The sequence below is a fragment of the Echiichthys vipera genome (genome assembly GCF_963691815.1).
Source record: "Echiichthys vipera genome assembly, chromosome: 22".
NCBI classification, from domain to species: domain Eukaryota; kingdom Metazoa; phylum Chordata; class Actinopteri; order Perciformes; family Trachinidae; genus Echiichthys; species Echiichthys vipera.
This window is the reverse complement of record NC_139847.1, coordinates 20,386,995-20,405,269: the sequence shown is the minus strand read 5'-3', so window position 1 is coordinate 20,405,269 and position 18,275 is coordinate 20,386,995. Positions and strand designations below refer to the sequence as shown.

The 18,275-nt window shown below is 42.8% G+C and overlaps 1 protein-coding gene across 1 annotated transcript; it reads left to right on the top strand.

Annotated features, from left to right (window-relative positions):
• Positions 1–2,803: 2,803 nt before the first annotated feature.
• rwdd (RWD domain containing 4) lies at positions 2,804–12,527 on the top strand (the record flags this gene model as incomplete). The annotated part of the gene is made up of 7 exons (XM_083937293.1): positions 2,804–2,958; positions 3,594–3,674; positions 4,688–4,797; positions 5,725–5,875; positions 6,128–6,230; positions 9,540–9,621; positions 12,509–12,527. Exons 1-7 carry the CDS (start codon positions 2,935–2,937, stop codon positions 12,525–12,527), a joined length of 570 nt encoding a protein of 189 aa, XP_083793419.1. The 5' UTR covers positions 2,804–2,934.
• Between the last annotated feature and the right edge of the window lie 5,748 nt (positions 12,528–18,275).

Below are 18,275 nucleotides of genomic sequence, written 5' to 3'. Positions count from 1 at the left end.
TATTAGTGGTTAAAAAAGATGTTTGAATGCCTTCACCGTACTGCCCTTAGCTAATCAGTGGTAGCCACATTCGGCTGTTAGTGACTGTTAGCGACTCTAAGCGACTATCCGGGATTTCGCCGTTAGTAGTTGTTACATGAAAAAAATTGTCACCATGGATTATTTGATGTGCATTTGCCAAAAAAGACCCTGGGATGATTGCACGCTGGAATTTCACTTTAAGTGTAATGTTGGGAGTAGTATTTGAAGTGGATCCGTGTTGGATCCTGTCCAGTCCAGCAGTGGGCAGCCTTTACCCACGGACTGCTAGCTTCTCATCATTCTGTCTAACAGCAGCAAACATGCCTGTCTCATCATTTATGTTCAACAGGATATTTGTGTGTGTGCTTGTCTTGCAACAGCAACAACAACAACAACAACAACACTTTTCTCCCCAAGTCTCGGCTCATTCAACCGTCTGTTGCTGATGAGAGGAGCTGCTGTGGTTGGCTTTATTAAATCCTCCTGCTGCTCTCAGCAACATTTCATCCTTATTCATCACATTCAAATCCAGCATGATTGGACTATTTTGTTATGTCGTTTTTTTAAATGTACTTTTTGAATTCATTTTACGACTAACTGTGAGAGGAGAGTTAACGTCAAGCAAGGTTATTGGGCCGACTACAGCACTTACTATTCTGATACGTCTTTAGTGCACAACAGACTTCTCATCTGAGTCTGGGTCTGACTGATGCCGGGTTCAGGACACCCAATCTACAACTTAGTTACAGACAGTGTTGGGTATAATTGGATTTGGGTTCTTCAATTTAAGTTTAGAATTTCCAGTTAACTTTTGTGGGTTTGAGTAATGCTTGTCCACATCAATTTGTAAAAATGACTAAAAGATCTGTGAGCATGAAATGATTGAGCTGAGAAGATCATCCAGGATGTTGTGTGATCAATGAACTATCAGATGGAAAAAAAACAGTCTTGCTATTTTTCTAATCTACAGAAATACAAATGGTATCCAATAGCAGTCTTAATCTCCCACACATTCCAGTCAAAACTACACTGCTCCTATTAAACACATAGATTAAACAGTTGGCTACTCTTTTATTATTATTATTATTTTTTTTTAACTTTTTTTATCATCAAATAGTACGAACAATTGAAAAGGGAAGGTAAAAACAAAGCGACAGACATTCCAAGACATGACAAAGGCACACATCGAAGCAATATAAGGACAAACATTAGGGCGAGTTACAACGGCAGACAAGTTCACTGAATGTCATTTGAAAATTGAGAAGCTGATAAACATTTCTTTTTGGGTTCAACATAGGATAATAGAGACTCAAAATATATTTTCAATTCAAATAAAAATAATGTGAATGAAGGGGTTGCCTTGGACATTTTGACTTTATGTGTACTGAATTTACCTGGTAAAATGAAGAGATTAATTATGTTAAATTTCTTATTGTGAGAGAAGGAGCCAAAAATAATAATCTTATCATCAAAGTGATACCTAACTGTAGTTTTAGAAAAAAGAAAATGTTCCAAATGTTTCTAAAAGGTGATACAAAATGGAACCTTTTTCTACCTTGTTTACAGAAGGTACAGCTGTCATCAGTGTCAGAACATGTGGATATGTATGCATCAGTAGGATAGATGTTATGTTCCGGTAATAGCTTAAGACGTAATTCTCTAATTTTGTTAGAAATTCCAAATTTAAACGGGACAAGCCAAGCTCTACTTCAGTTTGTATCATTGAAGAGGGATGCTAAAGAGGGAAATGCAAGTCATCTGCTGGACTATTGTTGGTGGATGAGCTCTGGTCACTGGCACCTGACGCTGCATTGACACAGAGCCAGTTGAAAATCATCAGTTTCCTTTTTTAGCCCATTTCACCAACGCTAAACTGGCTAAGATATACCCTAGTCACAGTGATGCTCGTAACCGCTGTAAGCAGTCCCCAGCCGACCACACACACATGCTCTGGACGTGCCGAAGCTTCTGATATATTTCAAACCCTCAAACAGACTCTTAACACAAATTTGGAACCAACTCCTCTGACTGCTCTTTTTGGGCTTCCACCATCTAAAAATCTGACCATTACTACACATCGTGTTGTGGCCTTCACCACCCTGCTCACCAGACGTAACATTCTCTTACCATAAGGGTTTATTTTCCTTTTGCTATAAAAGCAGCTTCTAATAAGTTTATTGGTACATTTGTAAGTAATAAATTAGATTCCATCTAAGTAAAGTGTCTGTTGAGGGTTAACCTCGTGTAGATAACTGCAGCCTTTCATTAGCCCTTTTTAACCATTGGGGGTAGAACTTACTATAAATCTATATTCCTTGGGTTTGATGGGAAATCCTTTTTTTGTAGAATAATCTCGTATGACATTGTATGACCTCCGCTGTTAAAAAGATAGAGGGACTTATTTCCTTTAGTAAAATACTCATTATAGCAAATGATTGTTTTATGTGGAGAAAAATGATGAGTGTAACATAATTCCCATGCTAGCTGGTTGATAGAATTTTGATAGACCGAGGGAAAGTTTGGATACATTATAATTACATCTTAACAGAAAATCAAAAATACTTCTTTAAATATGTTGTAAATAAAAAATACCAACTTGAATTAGGGGCCATCAAACACTCTTTCACCCATTTCAGTTTAAATGTTTAATTTATGTCCGTGAAGTCCAAAAGTTCGAAGCTTTTATTTTGGTAAAAAAAAAAGTAAAAACTCCATCCCAATGACGTGGTTCAGAGTTCACGCGGAGTGCCTCACTGCGCATGCGTGTAATGTGGTAGCACTGTGTGTATCAGCTTCTGGAAGTTGTGAGTTTATTATCATAGTGACGTTTTAATGAGAGAAATGGGTTGTTAACTCTGGGATTTTAATCAACTCTACACGGGGAGTATACTGCACGGAGACAGAAGGAACACCATGACAGCTAACGAGGATCAGGAGGTATGAATGAGTGATGCTGCAGCAGTAGGATAGCTGTTGTTAGCAGCGGACTGCTAGATATGCTAGCGTGTTACTCGAGCTTATGGTTAGTTGACAACGTATCTGCTCATTACACCGCGAAACGAGTCACCGTGTCAGCTTTGAGTCGGTCTGTCAGGGCTCAGGCCACAGTGTCAAACGGCTTTCTAGCTGTTGCTGAGCCCCGGGAGCGTTTAACAGGGAGTATGTCACGTAACACTCCTTCAAAAGTGTGTTTAACTGTGGGTTTAACTGCCTCACACAGAAACCATGAGTCACAACCTTTTCTCTATCTAAAACGTCCGTGAATCTACCCGGTGTGTTTGTGTTCTGTCTAACGGCATGGTACCGGTTAAATAACGGTGCTTTACAGAAGCTACATTAACGGTGGTGACGCCGGCAAGTGGCTTTAGCAGGTAAACTGTTGACTTTAATGGTAGTCTGTTCATATCTGAAGGGTCCTGAGTCGTGGTTCCATCCTGCAAACCCGTTTCATTTTAAATTATCATATACACGGTATGTCCGAATGATGCTCTCAGGACAGGCTGCTGCTGCTGCTGCTGTAGGTATCTGCTTACATCACACTCACCTCTGTCACTCCTCTTCTTCACACACAGATGGAGCTGGAGGCTCTTCGCTCCATCTACGAGGGGGATGAGTGTTTCAAGGAAATCAGTTCTGTTTCCTTTCAGTTTAGGGTGAGTACTGTCCCCTGTACGGTCCCCTGCACTGTCCCCTGTACGGTCCCCTGCACTGTCCCCTGTACGGTCCCCTGCACTGTCCCCTGCACTGTCCCCTGTACGGTCCCCTGCACTGTCCCCTGCACTGTCCCCTGTACGGTCCCCTAAACTGTTCCCTGTACTGTCCCCTGTACGGTCCACTGCACTGTCACCTGTACTGTCCCCTGCACTGTCCCCCAAACTGTCCCCTTTACGGTCCCCTGCACTGCCCCCTGTACGGTCCCCTGCACTGTCCCCTGTACGGTCCCCTGCACTGTCCCCTGCACTGTCCCCTGTACGGTCCCCTAAACTGTTCCCTGTACTGTCCCCTGTACGGTCCACTGCACTGTCACCTGTACTGTCCCCTGCACTGTCCCCCAAACTGTCCCCTTTACGGTCCCCTGCACTGTCACCTGTACGGTCCCCTAAACTATCCCCTAAACTGCCCCCTGTACAGTCCCCTGCACTGTCTTGTTACTGTCACTTGTACTGTCTTGTTACTGTCCCCTGTACTGTCTTGTTACTGTCCCCTGTACTGTCTTGTTACTGTCCCCTGTACTGTCTTGTTACTATCCCCTGCACTGTCTTGTTACTGTCCCCTGTACTCTCTTGTTACTGTCCCCTGTACTCTCTTGTTACTGTCCCTTGCACTCTCTTGTTACTGTCCCCTGTACTCTCTTGTTACCGACCCTGTACTCTCTTGTTACTGTCCCTTGCACTCTCTTGTTACTGTCTCCTGTACTGTCTTGTTACTGTCCCCTGTACTGTCTTGCTACTGTCCCCTGTACTCTCTTGTTACCGTCCCCTGTACTCTGTTGTTACCGTCCCCTGTACTCTGTTGTTACCGACCCTGTACTCTCATATTACCATCTTCTGTACTCTCTTGTTACCGACCCTGTACTCTCTTGTTACTGACCCTGTACCTTTCACAAACTGGGATCAGTGCTGTAACAGTACATCGTCTTACCGTCTATTTTAATGTAATACACCAGATAGGAGACCTTGAGGACACCAAAGCGTTCATCCTGGACATCACCTGGCCTGAGATGTACCCTGAGACAGCCCCACAAATGTCTCTTGATGCCTTTTTCAATAACAGAATGTAAGTTGCAGCAGTGATCATTATTAGCATTATCACGATGACTGTACAAAAGATGTAGTTTTTAAGCAGTGTTATGCTGTATCTGGATGTAGCCAATTTGTCTTAAAGGCACTATGTGTAGAATTTTGTGTTTTGTGCAGAAAGTATCTTTTTTTCTTTCAATTTGTTCATTTATTTGTGAACAAAGCTGCAGCCCATCTGTGCTCTAAGCGCATATGAACAAATACTGAGGTCATCAGTAGCCCCAATGTACCCCCCCCCCCCCCCCCAAAAAAAATTTTTTTAACCACACATCAGAAAAGTTTTAATTATTTAGGTATTTTGCATTCTATCTATTAAGTTAACTGTTTATTTAGGGGCCATCCACACAAACACAGGTATGTTTGAAAGCGTGTGTTTCTCTGCACAGTTTGGCCTTCCATCCACACATAACTGCAGTTGTTGCTCCTGAAACTGGAGTTTATTGTAACCCGGGTCCAGGGTGAACTCTTTGGAAAAGTCCAGTTTCAGCAGTCATGTGTGGACAAGAAAACCAAGGGAAAACGCAATTTCTTGTCGACATTGTTTAGCGTCACACTGTGCGACGGCAAACGGTTGTAGTTGTAGCCATGGAGACTTGTGGAGCGCTCTAGACGTGACCAGCTGAGGCGGATTTTGCGGTTTCATGTGGACGGAGATATTTTTTATCACACTGGCGGTGTGGATGGGAATTGTGTTGTTTTTTTAACTGGGGGCCATGAAAGTTTGGTTTCGAAAAATGCCCGTGTTCGTGTGGATTAGGACTTAGATTTGTGCACATTTTATGTCTCGACATGAAAGAATACTAAATCCATGAGTTACTTATCGGTCTAAAAGCTGTTGAATTGAAACATTAAATGTGTGTTGTTGATGGTCCTGTTGTTTCTTTCCTTTTATGTTGATTAACAGCTCTGCAGAGACGAAGCAGCTGATCCTTACAAAGCTGGAGGAGCAGGTGGAGGCTAACCTGGGCACCGCAATGATGTATACTCTGTTTGAATGGGCCAAGGAGAACCAGGAGGCCCTCATGGAGAACCACAAGCCTGTAGTCACTGCTGTTGTCAGTATATTTCATCACTCTGACATTTTTAAACTTTCTGTGTCTCCATTTTTGGTACTCAGCCTTGATATCTGCACAACCCCGGATGGCTCTTGTCAGTCAACCTTTGTGTGACAGCTCCTTCCCTGGATTAGTGCTATTTTGGCCTTCCCTAGATTAGGCTAGGAGAACCTCGTAACTGAATGATTGATTAACAAATCGCCAGTGTCAAGATATTTTAATAAAATACGATATTATTTCCTGTTGTTGCAGATATCCAGCAGTGAGGGGCTGAATACCACCTCAGCAGCCAAGAAAAAGGAGAAGAAGGAGCAGCTGACTAAAGCTCAAAAGAGGAGGATCATCAACAGAACAGGTACATCAGTCAGCCTGTCAACAGTAAAACAGTCGTCAGATTGTCCTATAGACTTTATAATAGAGATGGACGACAAGATTGGAATTTTTCCTGTCGCTATCTTGTTATTTTTAGAACAGGCGTGACCATATTTGGACAAGAGGGTGGAGCTGAGGAGGAGTGCCAAGCAGCTTCAGGCTGTCCATATCTGTTGTTTATATGGCACTGCGCTAAGCTAAATGCTAAAGAGTGAAATGCAAGTCATCTGCTGGACTATTGTTGGTGGATGAGCTCTGGTCACTGGGGCCGGACCCTGCATTGACACAGAACCAGTTGAAAATCATCAGTTTCTTTTTTAGCCCATTTCACCAACGCTAAACTGGCTAAGATATACCCTAGTCACAGTGACGCTTGTAACCGCTGTAAGCAGTCCCCAGCCGACCACATACACATGTTCTAGACGTCCAATTTTGGTCTGATATATTTCAAACCCTCAAACAGACTCTTAACACAAATTTGGAACCAACTCCTCTGACTGCTCTTTTTGGGCTTCCACCATCTAAAAATCTGACCATTACTACACATCGTGTTGTGGCCTTCACCACCCTGCTCACCAGACGTAACATTCTCCTTAAATGGAAACATGTTTCTCCACCGACTCATAACAGTTGGATCTGTGAAATTTTACAATGTCTCCGGTTGGAGAAGTTAAAGTTTTCACAGAGGGGTTCTCTGACAACATTCCACCAAACCTGGGAGCCACTGCTGGCTCTGATTAGTAATAGTCTTACTGTTACTCCTGATGATGCAGAGGACATTCGCTAATACTTGGAAGGCCAACACTGGTTACCTTACATTAGCTTTGTTAGCCAGTTGCAATCAAATTACATTTTCAGGTGAACACAATTTTAAAATCAACTTTAAAAGCCTACAAGCTAGCTTGGTTAGCTTGATAGAACGACAAAACTGTTCAAGACATTTTCAGAGAGAGTGTAGAACAGACACTGAACTGTTTGCTGTGGTCATTTGACTAGTTCAAAAGCACTAGCTCCGTGCATTGACCGTAGAAAGAGAATGAGTTAGCTCACTTCAGTGGTCCTTCCTTACTGAACTCTGCTGTGTCTCTTTGCCTCAGCCTGCTAGTGCTTCAGCACCGCTCTCCTTTACAACAGCTGGACTCAACACTGCAAGCATTCTGAGCCATATGCCAGCGGAAATTAGTGCGTGAATGTGAAATATTACCTGATGGCACTGGTAATTGACTCTGTTCTGACACTTGGGTTGGCAAAATACATGCTAACCCTGACGCTAATTATTACTAATTAGCACTAGCTTTAGCAGATGTAGTGTAGAAACATTTAGGCAGCAGCTTCCAGAGGTGTTAGACTGCAGCTTTCAAATCTTTTGTGTAATCGAGTATTCTACCGATTATTCCAATGTTTAACGTTGATAAAAAAAAAGTGTGTGTGTGTGTGTGTGTGTGTGTGTGTGTGTGTGTGTGTGTGTGTGTGTGTGTGTGTGTGTGTGTGTGTGTGTGTGTGTGTGTGTGTGTGTGTGTGTGTGTGTGTGTGTGTGTGTGTGTGTGTGTGTGTGTGTGTGTGTGTGTGTGTGTGTGTGTGTGTGTGTGTGTGTGTGTGTGTGTGTGTGTGCGCGCGACAATACACTCGCAATTGACCATGAATAAGTTACTATTCAAACAGTTGAAAGTGGAGCATAAAATCCTCTGTGACACACGTGTGTTTACTCAAGCAGTTTTAAACTCCACTGACACATTTACTCAAACAAAACTCTAAAGACTGATCAGGGAGGTGACGTTCTGTTTAACATTGTAATGAAAAACTAAACATGGAGGCTTTCACCAGGACAGCTAACGTTACCCATTCTCTTCCTGGTTGTCTGTAACTACGGCAACCATCCTCCTTAAACTGAAACAGCGTCGCTCAGTGAAATGACGGTAACAAATGTGATGTGAAATGATCCCAAACTTATTATCTGCCTTTTCCGGGCTGTAGTGGTATGCATCTGCAAAAACGGTCCGTGTGAAACAATGATCCCTGCACTGGACAGGCCGCAGGACACACGAGATAGGCCTCGATGCATTTTTGTAATCAAGTGAATTATTTGATTAATTGTTTAAGCCCCTACAGAGTTGTCTCATTATTCCACTGAGGAACAGGTGGGGTATTACACCAAGATATGCACCAAAGAAGAATGGATGTTAACAAGGCTGTATTTAAAATACTTCCATAAAATCAGCTTTGCAGATGTAGTATGCACTCAACCTATTGGTTAGAGCTCTAGGATACACACGATTAGCCTCGCAAGATCATCCTTGGAGAAGTTTGCCAAAAGACCGAACCAAACAGTGACGCAAAGAGAAGCGTATGTTTGTGATAGACAGATGGTTTATCCAATCAGCAACCAGTATTTTCACCCCTTCCCAAAAGATCTCCAAACCAGAGTTCCCAGATGGATCTGCAGAGACAATGAGAATCAATATATCGGGAGGAGTCAGGTTAACACACAGTGGGTTTTGTTGAGAAACACTGAAAGTATTTACTTTTCTTGGTCTACAAAAAAAAATCTGCGGGGAGCCTTGAGTGGACTGAATGGGCCTCATGCAGGAGTATTTTAACTTTCTCTTACATTATTTTGGACTGTGGGCTCGTACACGCCAGGGCCAGAAAACACTGCTGACTTCAGAAAACTGTGTAAACCACCCACGTAAACATGATGAATGCCACCTCCAAAGTCCTCTCTCAATATTTCAGCATTAAGCAGACAGTGTGTGGGAGCTCTGCTCATTGTTTTAACTAAAATTCCATCATCTTCAAAAGGTTGTTGGGTTGTGGGGGCTGGAGCGGATCCCAGCTGACATTGGGTGTGAGGCGGAGTCCATCCTGGACAGGACGCCAGTCTATCACAGGACACATAGAGACAAACAGAGACAGACAACCATTCACACCCACATTCACACCTACGGGCAATAAATGAACCTAACACCTGCACGTCTTTGGACTGTGGGAGGAAGCGGGAGAACCCAGAGAGAACCCACGCAGACACGAGGAGAACATGCAAACTCCACACAGAATTCGGATTCGAACACAGTATTCGGATTTGAAACGAAACCCTCTTGCTGGGTGACAGTGTTAACCACCATGCTGCCTTGACTATCATTCCTTTAAATTGAATGCTGTTTTATCCCCATTTCCTGAACATTCAGACATATTCTATAGCTGTATCACATGTTGAAGTTCCACTAGAATATGAAGTCAGTAGTGATTGTGTTTTCTCTAGGTAACAGTGCGTATTCTAATAATCTGCTTTCAGATAACAAAGGGGAATTGCCAAGAGGTTGGAACTGGGTTGACGTTATCAAAGTAGGTGCATTTTATCTTCTCTCCACAAGGTGGTGCACAGAATCCGTTTTTTTATCATAGACCTGCACATATTCATTTGTCTCTGTCTCGTTCTCTTTCTCTCCCTCGCTTCACACCTCTACCTGATGATGCAGCATGTAAGTGAAAAGCATCTAAATGAAAGAACTTGTTTGAAATCCTTCACACAATGCAGCGTCTTATTGTTTTTCTTCTGTTGTCCTGTTGCAGTTGAGTAAAACGGGAGGGAAAGATGACGATTAGGCCTGAGGGCAGCGGTCTGGTGCTGCTGTGTACAGGGAGGTGCAGTGAAGTCTGAACTCGCCACAGCCTGTTGATGCTGCTGCTCCTGTCAAGATGCCTTCACATCTTCCATCTTCAACCTGTAACACTCAACACGGCTGCTTCCCTCACCCTGAGAACCAAAGCAGGCAGTGTAATGGAGGACTTCAGGACACACAAACACACACTTCCAGCCAAACTAGGACTTCAGGCTGGGGAATATTTGAAGCCCCTGCTGTGTTTTATGTGTTTGTGGAATGCAGCCAGGTGAAGAGATCACCTGGCCCTCATTAGGTTTTGTTCATCATACACAATGAGCACTGAAGTATTCTGCTCAGTCATCCATCAGGGGGGAGTGGGCTTGAGATACTTGCTGTCACTGCCATGTTTTCACTCTGAGATAAGCCCAGTGCAGAGAATTTTTAATAACACATAAAATGCCATCTTTTTCCTATTTTGACATATTTTTCCCTATGTATAAAAATAAAAACAAATGGTCTACTGCTTGTCTAATAAGGAAGTTTACCATCGGTTTGAATTGTGTGAGGTTTAAGAGTATAAGAGTGCTTGACTCATGTGAACCACGTGTGTTTCGTCTGTAAACATCCTGTAGGTTTCTTTGCCTTCAAACTTTAGCACTTAACTCTGCAGCACAATTATTTTTATCACAGCAGCAGTGACTGTTCTCAGGCTACAACTCCAAAATGGCCTTTAAATAAAACCAAATCTAAGCATTACTGTTGCTGCCATTGAGAACGCTGAGGTCCTGTAACATTTGAGAGTTGCATGGCCTGAAAAGGAGTGGACATTTTACAGATAACAGAGACACCCATGATATGACCCAGAACAAGGATTTTCAAAGTCTGAGACTGTGGTCCTCCCCTTAGACAAAGCTTGGAAAAAAGTAAGCCCTTTACACTTAAGATGAATTACTGGATGCCTATGGGATCACATCATGACTGCTATTTAATACCAAAGACACTCAACAGTTGAGCTGGGACAGCCTAATGTTGCTGTTTGACAACTTCAGCCTACATCAAACACATAAAAAGCTCTGTCCTCCTGCGTGTATTAGTTTCTGACGTCTGTATCGCTTAAGTACCTTTAAGCAAATCACACCCATCTGGACTCTTCGGTGTGATCTTCCTTTGATAACTAATGTGAGATTTGTTTTCACTTCCATTTACTGAGCCTCCCCTGAAACGGTTTGGAGCCCCCTGGGAAGGCCCACCTCTACTTTAATAACCTCTGACCTACAACACTTCATATCCTAACAGGAGCCACTTTCTACAGAGTCTTGCACATCAGGAGATCAGAACCAAACGTCTCGACTGAAAAACACCTGCACAGGGCCAGTGGAACACCTCCAGGTAAGGTCTACAGTATATAGACAAGCAGCAGTGGACATACACAGGACATGAAAACAACCTGAGGCTGTTTGGTTTATCATTTGTTTTCTCATGAAGGTTAAAGTGAGTGCACGTGACTGACAGTGGGATATTTCATACTACTCCACACACTATTACAATTTGATAACAACAATAGAGACAGATGGACATTATTAAGAAACAACACAACTGAAAAGGGAAGTGGATAGATACAATCAAATTATTTTTTATACGCTGGTGAAAATAGTGTTATGGGGGTGGGACTGAGGGAATCTGCAGTCCAGAGAACACCTGATGTTGACTACAGCAATTCAGGTTTCTCAGAAATTCGGTCCCGCCGGATCTGCACCCATGACTATAAGTGACATCTGGAATAATGACTGCATATTACATATGAATGAAAGGTTATATCATGAAAGGTATGTATCTGAACGGGGCACAGTTTCTGTATTACACTGTCTCATTGGAGGTATTTCTCATTCTGGAAGATGATGCCCCCTTTAAACGTTTTATTGTACTGTATTTATTATTATTATTATTATTATTTGCAACCGGAAGACAGCCTTTCGTTATTTCCTACTCTTGACGGTCGTGTCTAGAGCTACATAGTAGCCTAACCCCGGATTTGCGACGTTCTCGCGAGATGGTTAAGGTTAGGCACCGAAATCAAATGGCAAAGGCTAGTGTAGGTGGTCGGATGTGAGTCTCGCGAGAGTTTTCGCAAATCTAGGGTTACCATGTATAGAGGCTCCTGAGACGGACGGATGTCTTACACCGAGGTGGCGGAATGTGGACGCATCCCAGACACGGGCTATTTCCCACAGAGAAAAAGGAAGTAAGTGTTTCAACCTCAAACTATAGAGCCTTAGTTGGCAATCATGGATAATCATTTTTGTTAGTTTGAAAACTCTTTACATCTCAGTTGTATTGATGCTTTCTATTCATTAACTGCAGTACCATCCAACACTGCAGCTCAAATGTATTTGAAAAAAACAACCCGTACCAAACCAGTGTTGAATGAGACCAAATACATCATCAGATGAGTGTAAAGTGTTAGGCAGACCCTATACTGGTCAAATGCCTAATTGTTATACGGGACCTCTGTTATTCTTATTATATAGATAGTCCCACTTCTGTTTGGATGTTATTTTTGATGTTTATCTTTAGGTTGTAACTTGTATAATTGCTGTATTTGATAAAGATGTGACTTTCAGTCTCTTAAATGTGATGTTTTATATGCCCTGTCTTGCAGGAGGATAGACGGGCTGTAACCACCTATAAACAACGGCCCAACTGCTCTCTGTCAGGTTATCTGCAGACTCACATATCTCAACATGGATTAGATGGTTTTGGAAGGAGATCTTGTACATGGCTGTCTATCATGACTGTTGAACAGGGACTGACAGGGACTTACCTCCACATCCACCCACTTGTCCCCATGCACAATGAACAGAGTCGAAACCCGCAGCCCCTTCCTCGAGGAACTTCAGCCTCTTTACCACTGTGCCACCAGCCACCCCTAAAAAAAAAAAAGACATTTTAATGCCATCAATGTACTGCCCCGAGCTAATCAGTGTTAGTGTTCTGTTAGCAACTGTCAGTGGCGGATCTAGAAAATTCCACATGGGGTGGCAAAGCAGTGGCAAGAGGTCTTGGCAGCGTGGCATGGGAGGATGATACGCAGGAATCCCCAAATGTAAATGGGTGACCTTAGTGACGTGATATGTAATGCTACTGTACTGCAATTTATATGGAAAGAGAATATAAACCTACCATGTGGTCCAGGGGGAGCTGCAGTAGGCCTGGGACCCTCTTCCTCCCTGTCATCTTCGTCTGCCTGGTGGTCACTCCCTGATTCTGTCCCACTTTCTGTGATATGTGACAGTAAGTGGTTGTATAGCACTGATTAGCTCATCAAATCAAAATGATTGATCTCCTAAAGCTAGAACTGTGTAGTGTGTTGTAACGTAACGCCCGCAAAATGGCGACCCTCTGTAAATGTTATGGATCGAAACAGACAGGTTTTAATATTTTGTGAGAAGCTGATTTTGTCTTTTCTAAAACCAAAACTAATCGAAGTGCAACATGCTCTTGCAAATCACAGGCAAGCGATTTTATGTTTGGCTCAATATATATACTGTATATAGCCAATACGGTGATAGCATCTTAGAACTGGTTTCAAAATCAAAGCATTCCTCGGGTACATACCGAAAGACAGTCAATAACAGAAAATACTGTTGAAGGACATATACGGACTTTATGATATGTACTTTCAAAATAAAAGCCCAACTAAATGTCAAATGTTACCTGATGCCAATAGACTTTATTGGAATTTTGCTCGGTTTCCAGACACTTCTTCAAAATCAGGGTTATATATCACAACCCCATAGTGTCACAAAGGAAGTTTCAAGACATTCTGATGTCCAGTTTCAAAATAAACGCCTACAAGAAATTAAAATATGAGACATATTACGTATGAACTTGGGTTTAATTTAAAAAGAAATGCCCTGTCAAAACAGACTAATTCCACTTCAGGGTTAGTAGAGATAACAGGGAGATAGAATCACCTGCTAGGCATTGCTGCTGGTCGCACCACCTCCGGTGCCCACGGGTAAGCTGCAGGGTCATCAGCCAGGAACCACCGATCACCAACGTTTCGCTCCTTTAATCCTGGAACGTCTCCTGGTGGCGGAGAAGTGACAGGGACGTCTCCCTGCCACCCCCTGCAGCTGATAGGTGTTCCCCCCTGCGGCTGTTGTTGGGGTTAGTTGTTTGTTCCCCAGCACTTGTCTTCCCTCCTTAACCAGAGCCAAAAGCTTCACACTCAGCAGCCAACTCTGAGTACTTGGCCTTTTTTCATTCATAGACGGGCTCGAGCCCCTCCTCCTCCTCTGGTACCGTGAGCTCGGTAAGGAGCAGGGATTTTGCCTTAGAGGGCCACGCCAATACGTCCGGGCGGAGTGATGTAGCAGTGATCTCGACCGGGAAGCGAAGCTGCCTGTCGAGGTCAACTCTTATGTTTCACTCCTGGTTAGGGGAGAACAGCCTAGGTGTTTCTTTTGGCCTGGTGTCTCCTCTCCCCCCACCCTTCCGTGACGAAGCCGATGAAGCTGTGGTTGTCTGCAGGTGGTACCCCTTTGCTGCCCTGTCGACGGCCATCCAACACCTCTGCTAGCTTCCTCAGGACCTGGTCATGGAGCGTCTCTGGCAGAGCGTGATCTTACAGCCTGACAGGATGTGCTAGAGGTTTGCATTAGGGGTGTGCAGCATTCCTTGTTCCCAAACCACTGGTGAAGGTTCTGAGGACAGGGAAGCGTGTTATATGTTGCATGAATACGGAAGCTGAGCCTTGCCTGCAGGATCTTCAAAAGGTCTGTCCAACTGATGTTTCGGTTGATGATTCCTTTACCAGGTTGTCCAGCTTCTGTGTCCGCCCTGTGACACAGCCTTGATCTTATAGCGCTCTTCCTCCAACCTTGTCACCTTCGCCACCACCATCTCCTTCCTTTCTTTGTGGTTGGCCTTGCACCATAACCTTGGTGCTTCTCCCCACCCTAGGCCTGCCTTTTCTGCCTGGACTCAGCCGACAATCTCTTGATGTTGCAGGCGACTGAGGCTGTTGACCTGAGTTTGGGCATTCAAGGGGGAGGTGCTCCAGGCACGTCCAGCTGGGAGGAGGTGTCGGGGAAGACCCAGGACAAGGTGAAGAGATTAGATCTCCACACCGGCCTGGGAACGCCTCAGGATCCCCCAGATAGAGCTGGTTAATGTGGCCCGGGAAAGGGAAGTTTGGTGTCTCCTGCTAAAGCTGCTGCCCCCGCGACCCGACCTCGGATAAGCCGTTGAAGATGAGATGAGATGAGATGAGTCATCTGCACAGAACTGGACATTGATTGACCTAACTTACTGTCTCATCTGACATGAAATGAGACAGTAAGTAAGTAATGCATTGTCAGATTGGCAAATGCATTAAAAATTATATTTCTGTCTTTCATCCACGTGTCTTCATTAAAGACATGGTGTTTGGTGGTGTAGTGACTTCATAGCCTCCATTGTATTTTACACGTAGATCAGTCTGGTAATGTGCGGTGGAGAAATTTTGGAGCCAAGCAAACGTCGAATCAGCGTTGGTTTTGAGGCGGGTTTAAGTGTGACGAAACAAGAAGCGACTGTTCAGTGTAAACAACGCGGAGGCTTTCAGGGATGAGATGAGTGCAGCTATTGTTGAAGCGGAGATTTAGTTACTGTTCAAAGAAAATCGATGACATTGAGACTCATCAAAGATTAACAGAGTCGCTAGACTTTTTATTGTCTTCCCGGGAAGCACAGTCAGAAAAAAAGCCATCCTATGTCTCTTACATGAGCTCTTATAATCATGCAAAAACCACCATGACTTTAGTCTTGACGTCAGCATTTTGTAACAGATATTGTTCCTTTTTTGGTATGTGCTTACCACTGACCAGCTATCCACCACCTGTTTGAATATCGGCCAACTTCTATCTGTCTAAGTAAGGTTTTTCCTCTTCTGGCAAGTGATGAGTTCCTATAATCGCAAGGACGTTCCAGGAACTAAACATCCTGTTTTCCAACCAGTGTCCTCCTATTCTTGTCTAATCTTTCCTGGCCGGTCATCTCACTCTTTGGCCTGGACAAAACGTCCTATTTCCAAGCAACATCAAGTTTTTTTCTAGCATCACCAAGCACACAAACATAAGTTATGACAGAGTAAATAATACATCTATACTATCTATACTATCTAGCAAATTTGATCAGAATTAGAGAGTATTCCTAAAAGACGAGTGAAAAACAGCACTGAAGGCTTTTCTCAGAGGAGAAGATGCAAATATCCGACATGTTTACTTTCGTAAACTAACTTTGTTGCTGCCCTCCTCCACCTTCTTGCTGTCCCCAGGAGGCCTCCAATACACCCTGCTGGCAGGTAACACATCATATACAGTATATACTGCCTTGTTACACTTCCTTGATCTGAAATCATATTTCAGATCAGTTTTGGATGACATTGAGACATTTTGGTATTGAAACATGTTTCCTAACTGCATTTAGAAAAAATTCTATCTTATCTTACGATAGGAATTGAGCTAAAACTATCCTTGTTTAGGGATTTCCAAAGTTAGGATTCCTTAATTAAATTGTCACAGACCCTTTCCTAAATTTAAAATATCTTCCCAAAATGGGTTTGTGAGATGAAAACGACATTTGAATTCCAAAAACATATCAGTTCGTCCTTGAGTCCAAGTGAACTTTTGTGCCAAGACATTTTCCCTGGGTGTTCCTGAGATATCAGGTTCACAAGAATGGGACAGATGGATGGGCAACCCAACAGTGTTCTTCTCAAATATCAGCTCCTCTGAGCTCAGCGTCTTGGCAGCAGATATATACCCATCAATATAAAAATGTAAAGCTTCATCATATAGTTTGATTAGCCTTTCAGTCATTATATTTCAGTGTTGTTAGGTCTGTATGGCAATGAAGATTGGGAACAACATGACACTGAAGAATTCCTATGCTAATAATGCGATTTCACTTGTATTTAGGAGGACGAGGTCAGATTAAAAAGTGGAGAGAGTCAAGAGATGTATATGAGTCAAATAGGCCTGACCTGAAGTATTATATATTTTTACATTGTAAGTCATTTAAATCAGTATTTTATTCCATAAACATACATCACAGGCCTGTGTCACAGCGCTTTTATGATGTTAATTTGATAACTAGCAGAATTTTATTAAACACTCAAACCTGCACTTTGACACTTATGACTTTTGCTTTTCATGAAACGTGGCAGGTGGTTGTTATATTGACATGGAGAGCTTTCTGTTAGCAGCCTTGTGTGCAAAAAAATAAAAAATCCATCAATATAACATAACTTTGCTTTAAGACACTGGTCATTCTTAACAGTAGAAATGATTGGAAGATGAATGTAGCTTGTTGGATACATATTAAATACATACAAAATACAGCTACTTGGGTAAAGTTCATACTGTATTTATGCTGTTAGATTTCATGGTGACCTTTAAACCAGTCTTGGTTTATTCTAATGTATACTGTATACAGTATACAATGTCTGTTGCTTTTAATGTGTTACTAGCTTCACTGGTTGTTGTGTAGTTCTAGTCCCACTAGGATGATAGGATGCTTATAGTCTGCATGGGACAAAGTCTGCAGGTTAGACTTGAGTGGTTTAAATGAGGAGGAACTATCATTTTTCTGCCTTATCTCAGCAAGGTCACCTGCAACAACAACAACATTATTTTGCACGATAACAATGCTAACCACTGTGTAGAAACAACTTGTTAGATTTTAGGTTTCATTTGGATAAGTAGCATGCAAAGAAAGAAAACTGTTTTTATTTGAAAAACTGATTTGAAACTGAATTATTTTTCCAGAAAATACACAAGGAGGAGGTTGCAGTAGTTCTTTATACCCTGAGCGTTTGCAGAACATCCAGATAGACCCCAGCTCCAGTGGAGCTGCAAGGGAAGCTCAGAGTCCCCTAAACTGTCACCCAAAAAAAATGGTGCAATATGTACTTGCCTGGACTTGCCTGTACTTGAAATGTGTGACTAAATGTGACTAAATACACGCTTTTGATTGACAGCTAAATGAGCTTCATGTTTCCAGCCTGACAGAGGAGTTCAAGTGCTCTAAATTCAGGTTGGAAAATACACCAACACTAGCAGCATCCTGTGACCCATGCAATGCCCAAACAGCTCCTACCCTGGTGACCGGAAGGAAATAGACCTACTCAGCAGGCAAAGTCAGACCTCAGAAAAAAAATACAAGGCTGTGGCAATGGTTGGAGATTCACGACGAGACGCTATACTCTGGCAAGACAAGGGAAGACGAGGACTATATTAACATTAGAGAGGATGGCACAGGTGGACACAATCAGGTAATCAGGGAACATAGCAGATCAGTGACACAGAAGGAAGGGCAAGTGACCTGAAACGACAGGAAGATTACTTTTCAAAATAAAACAATAATCTCACAAGACAAAAACT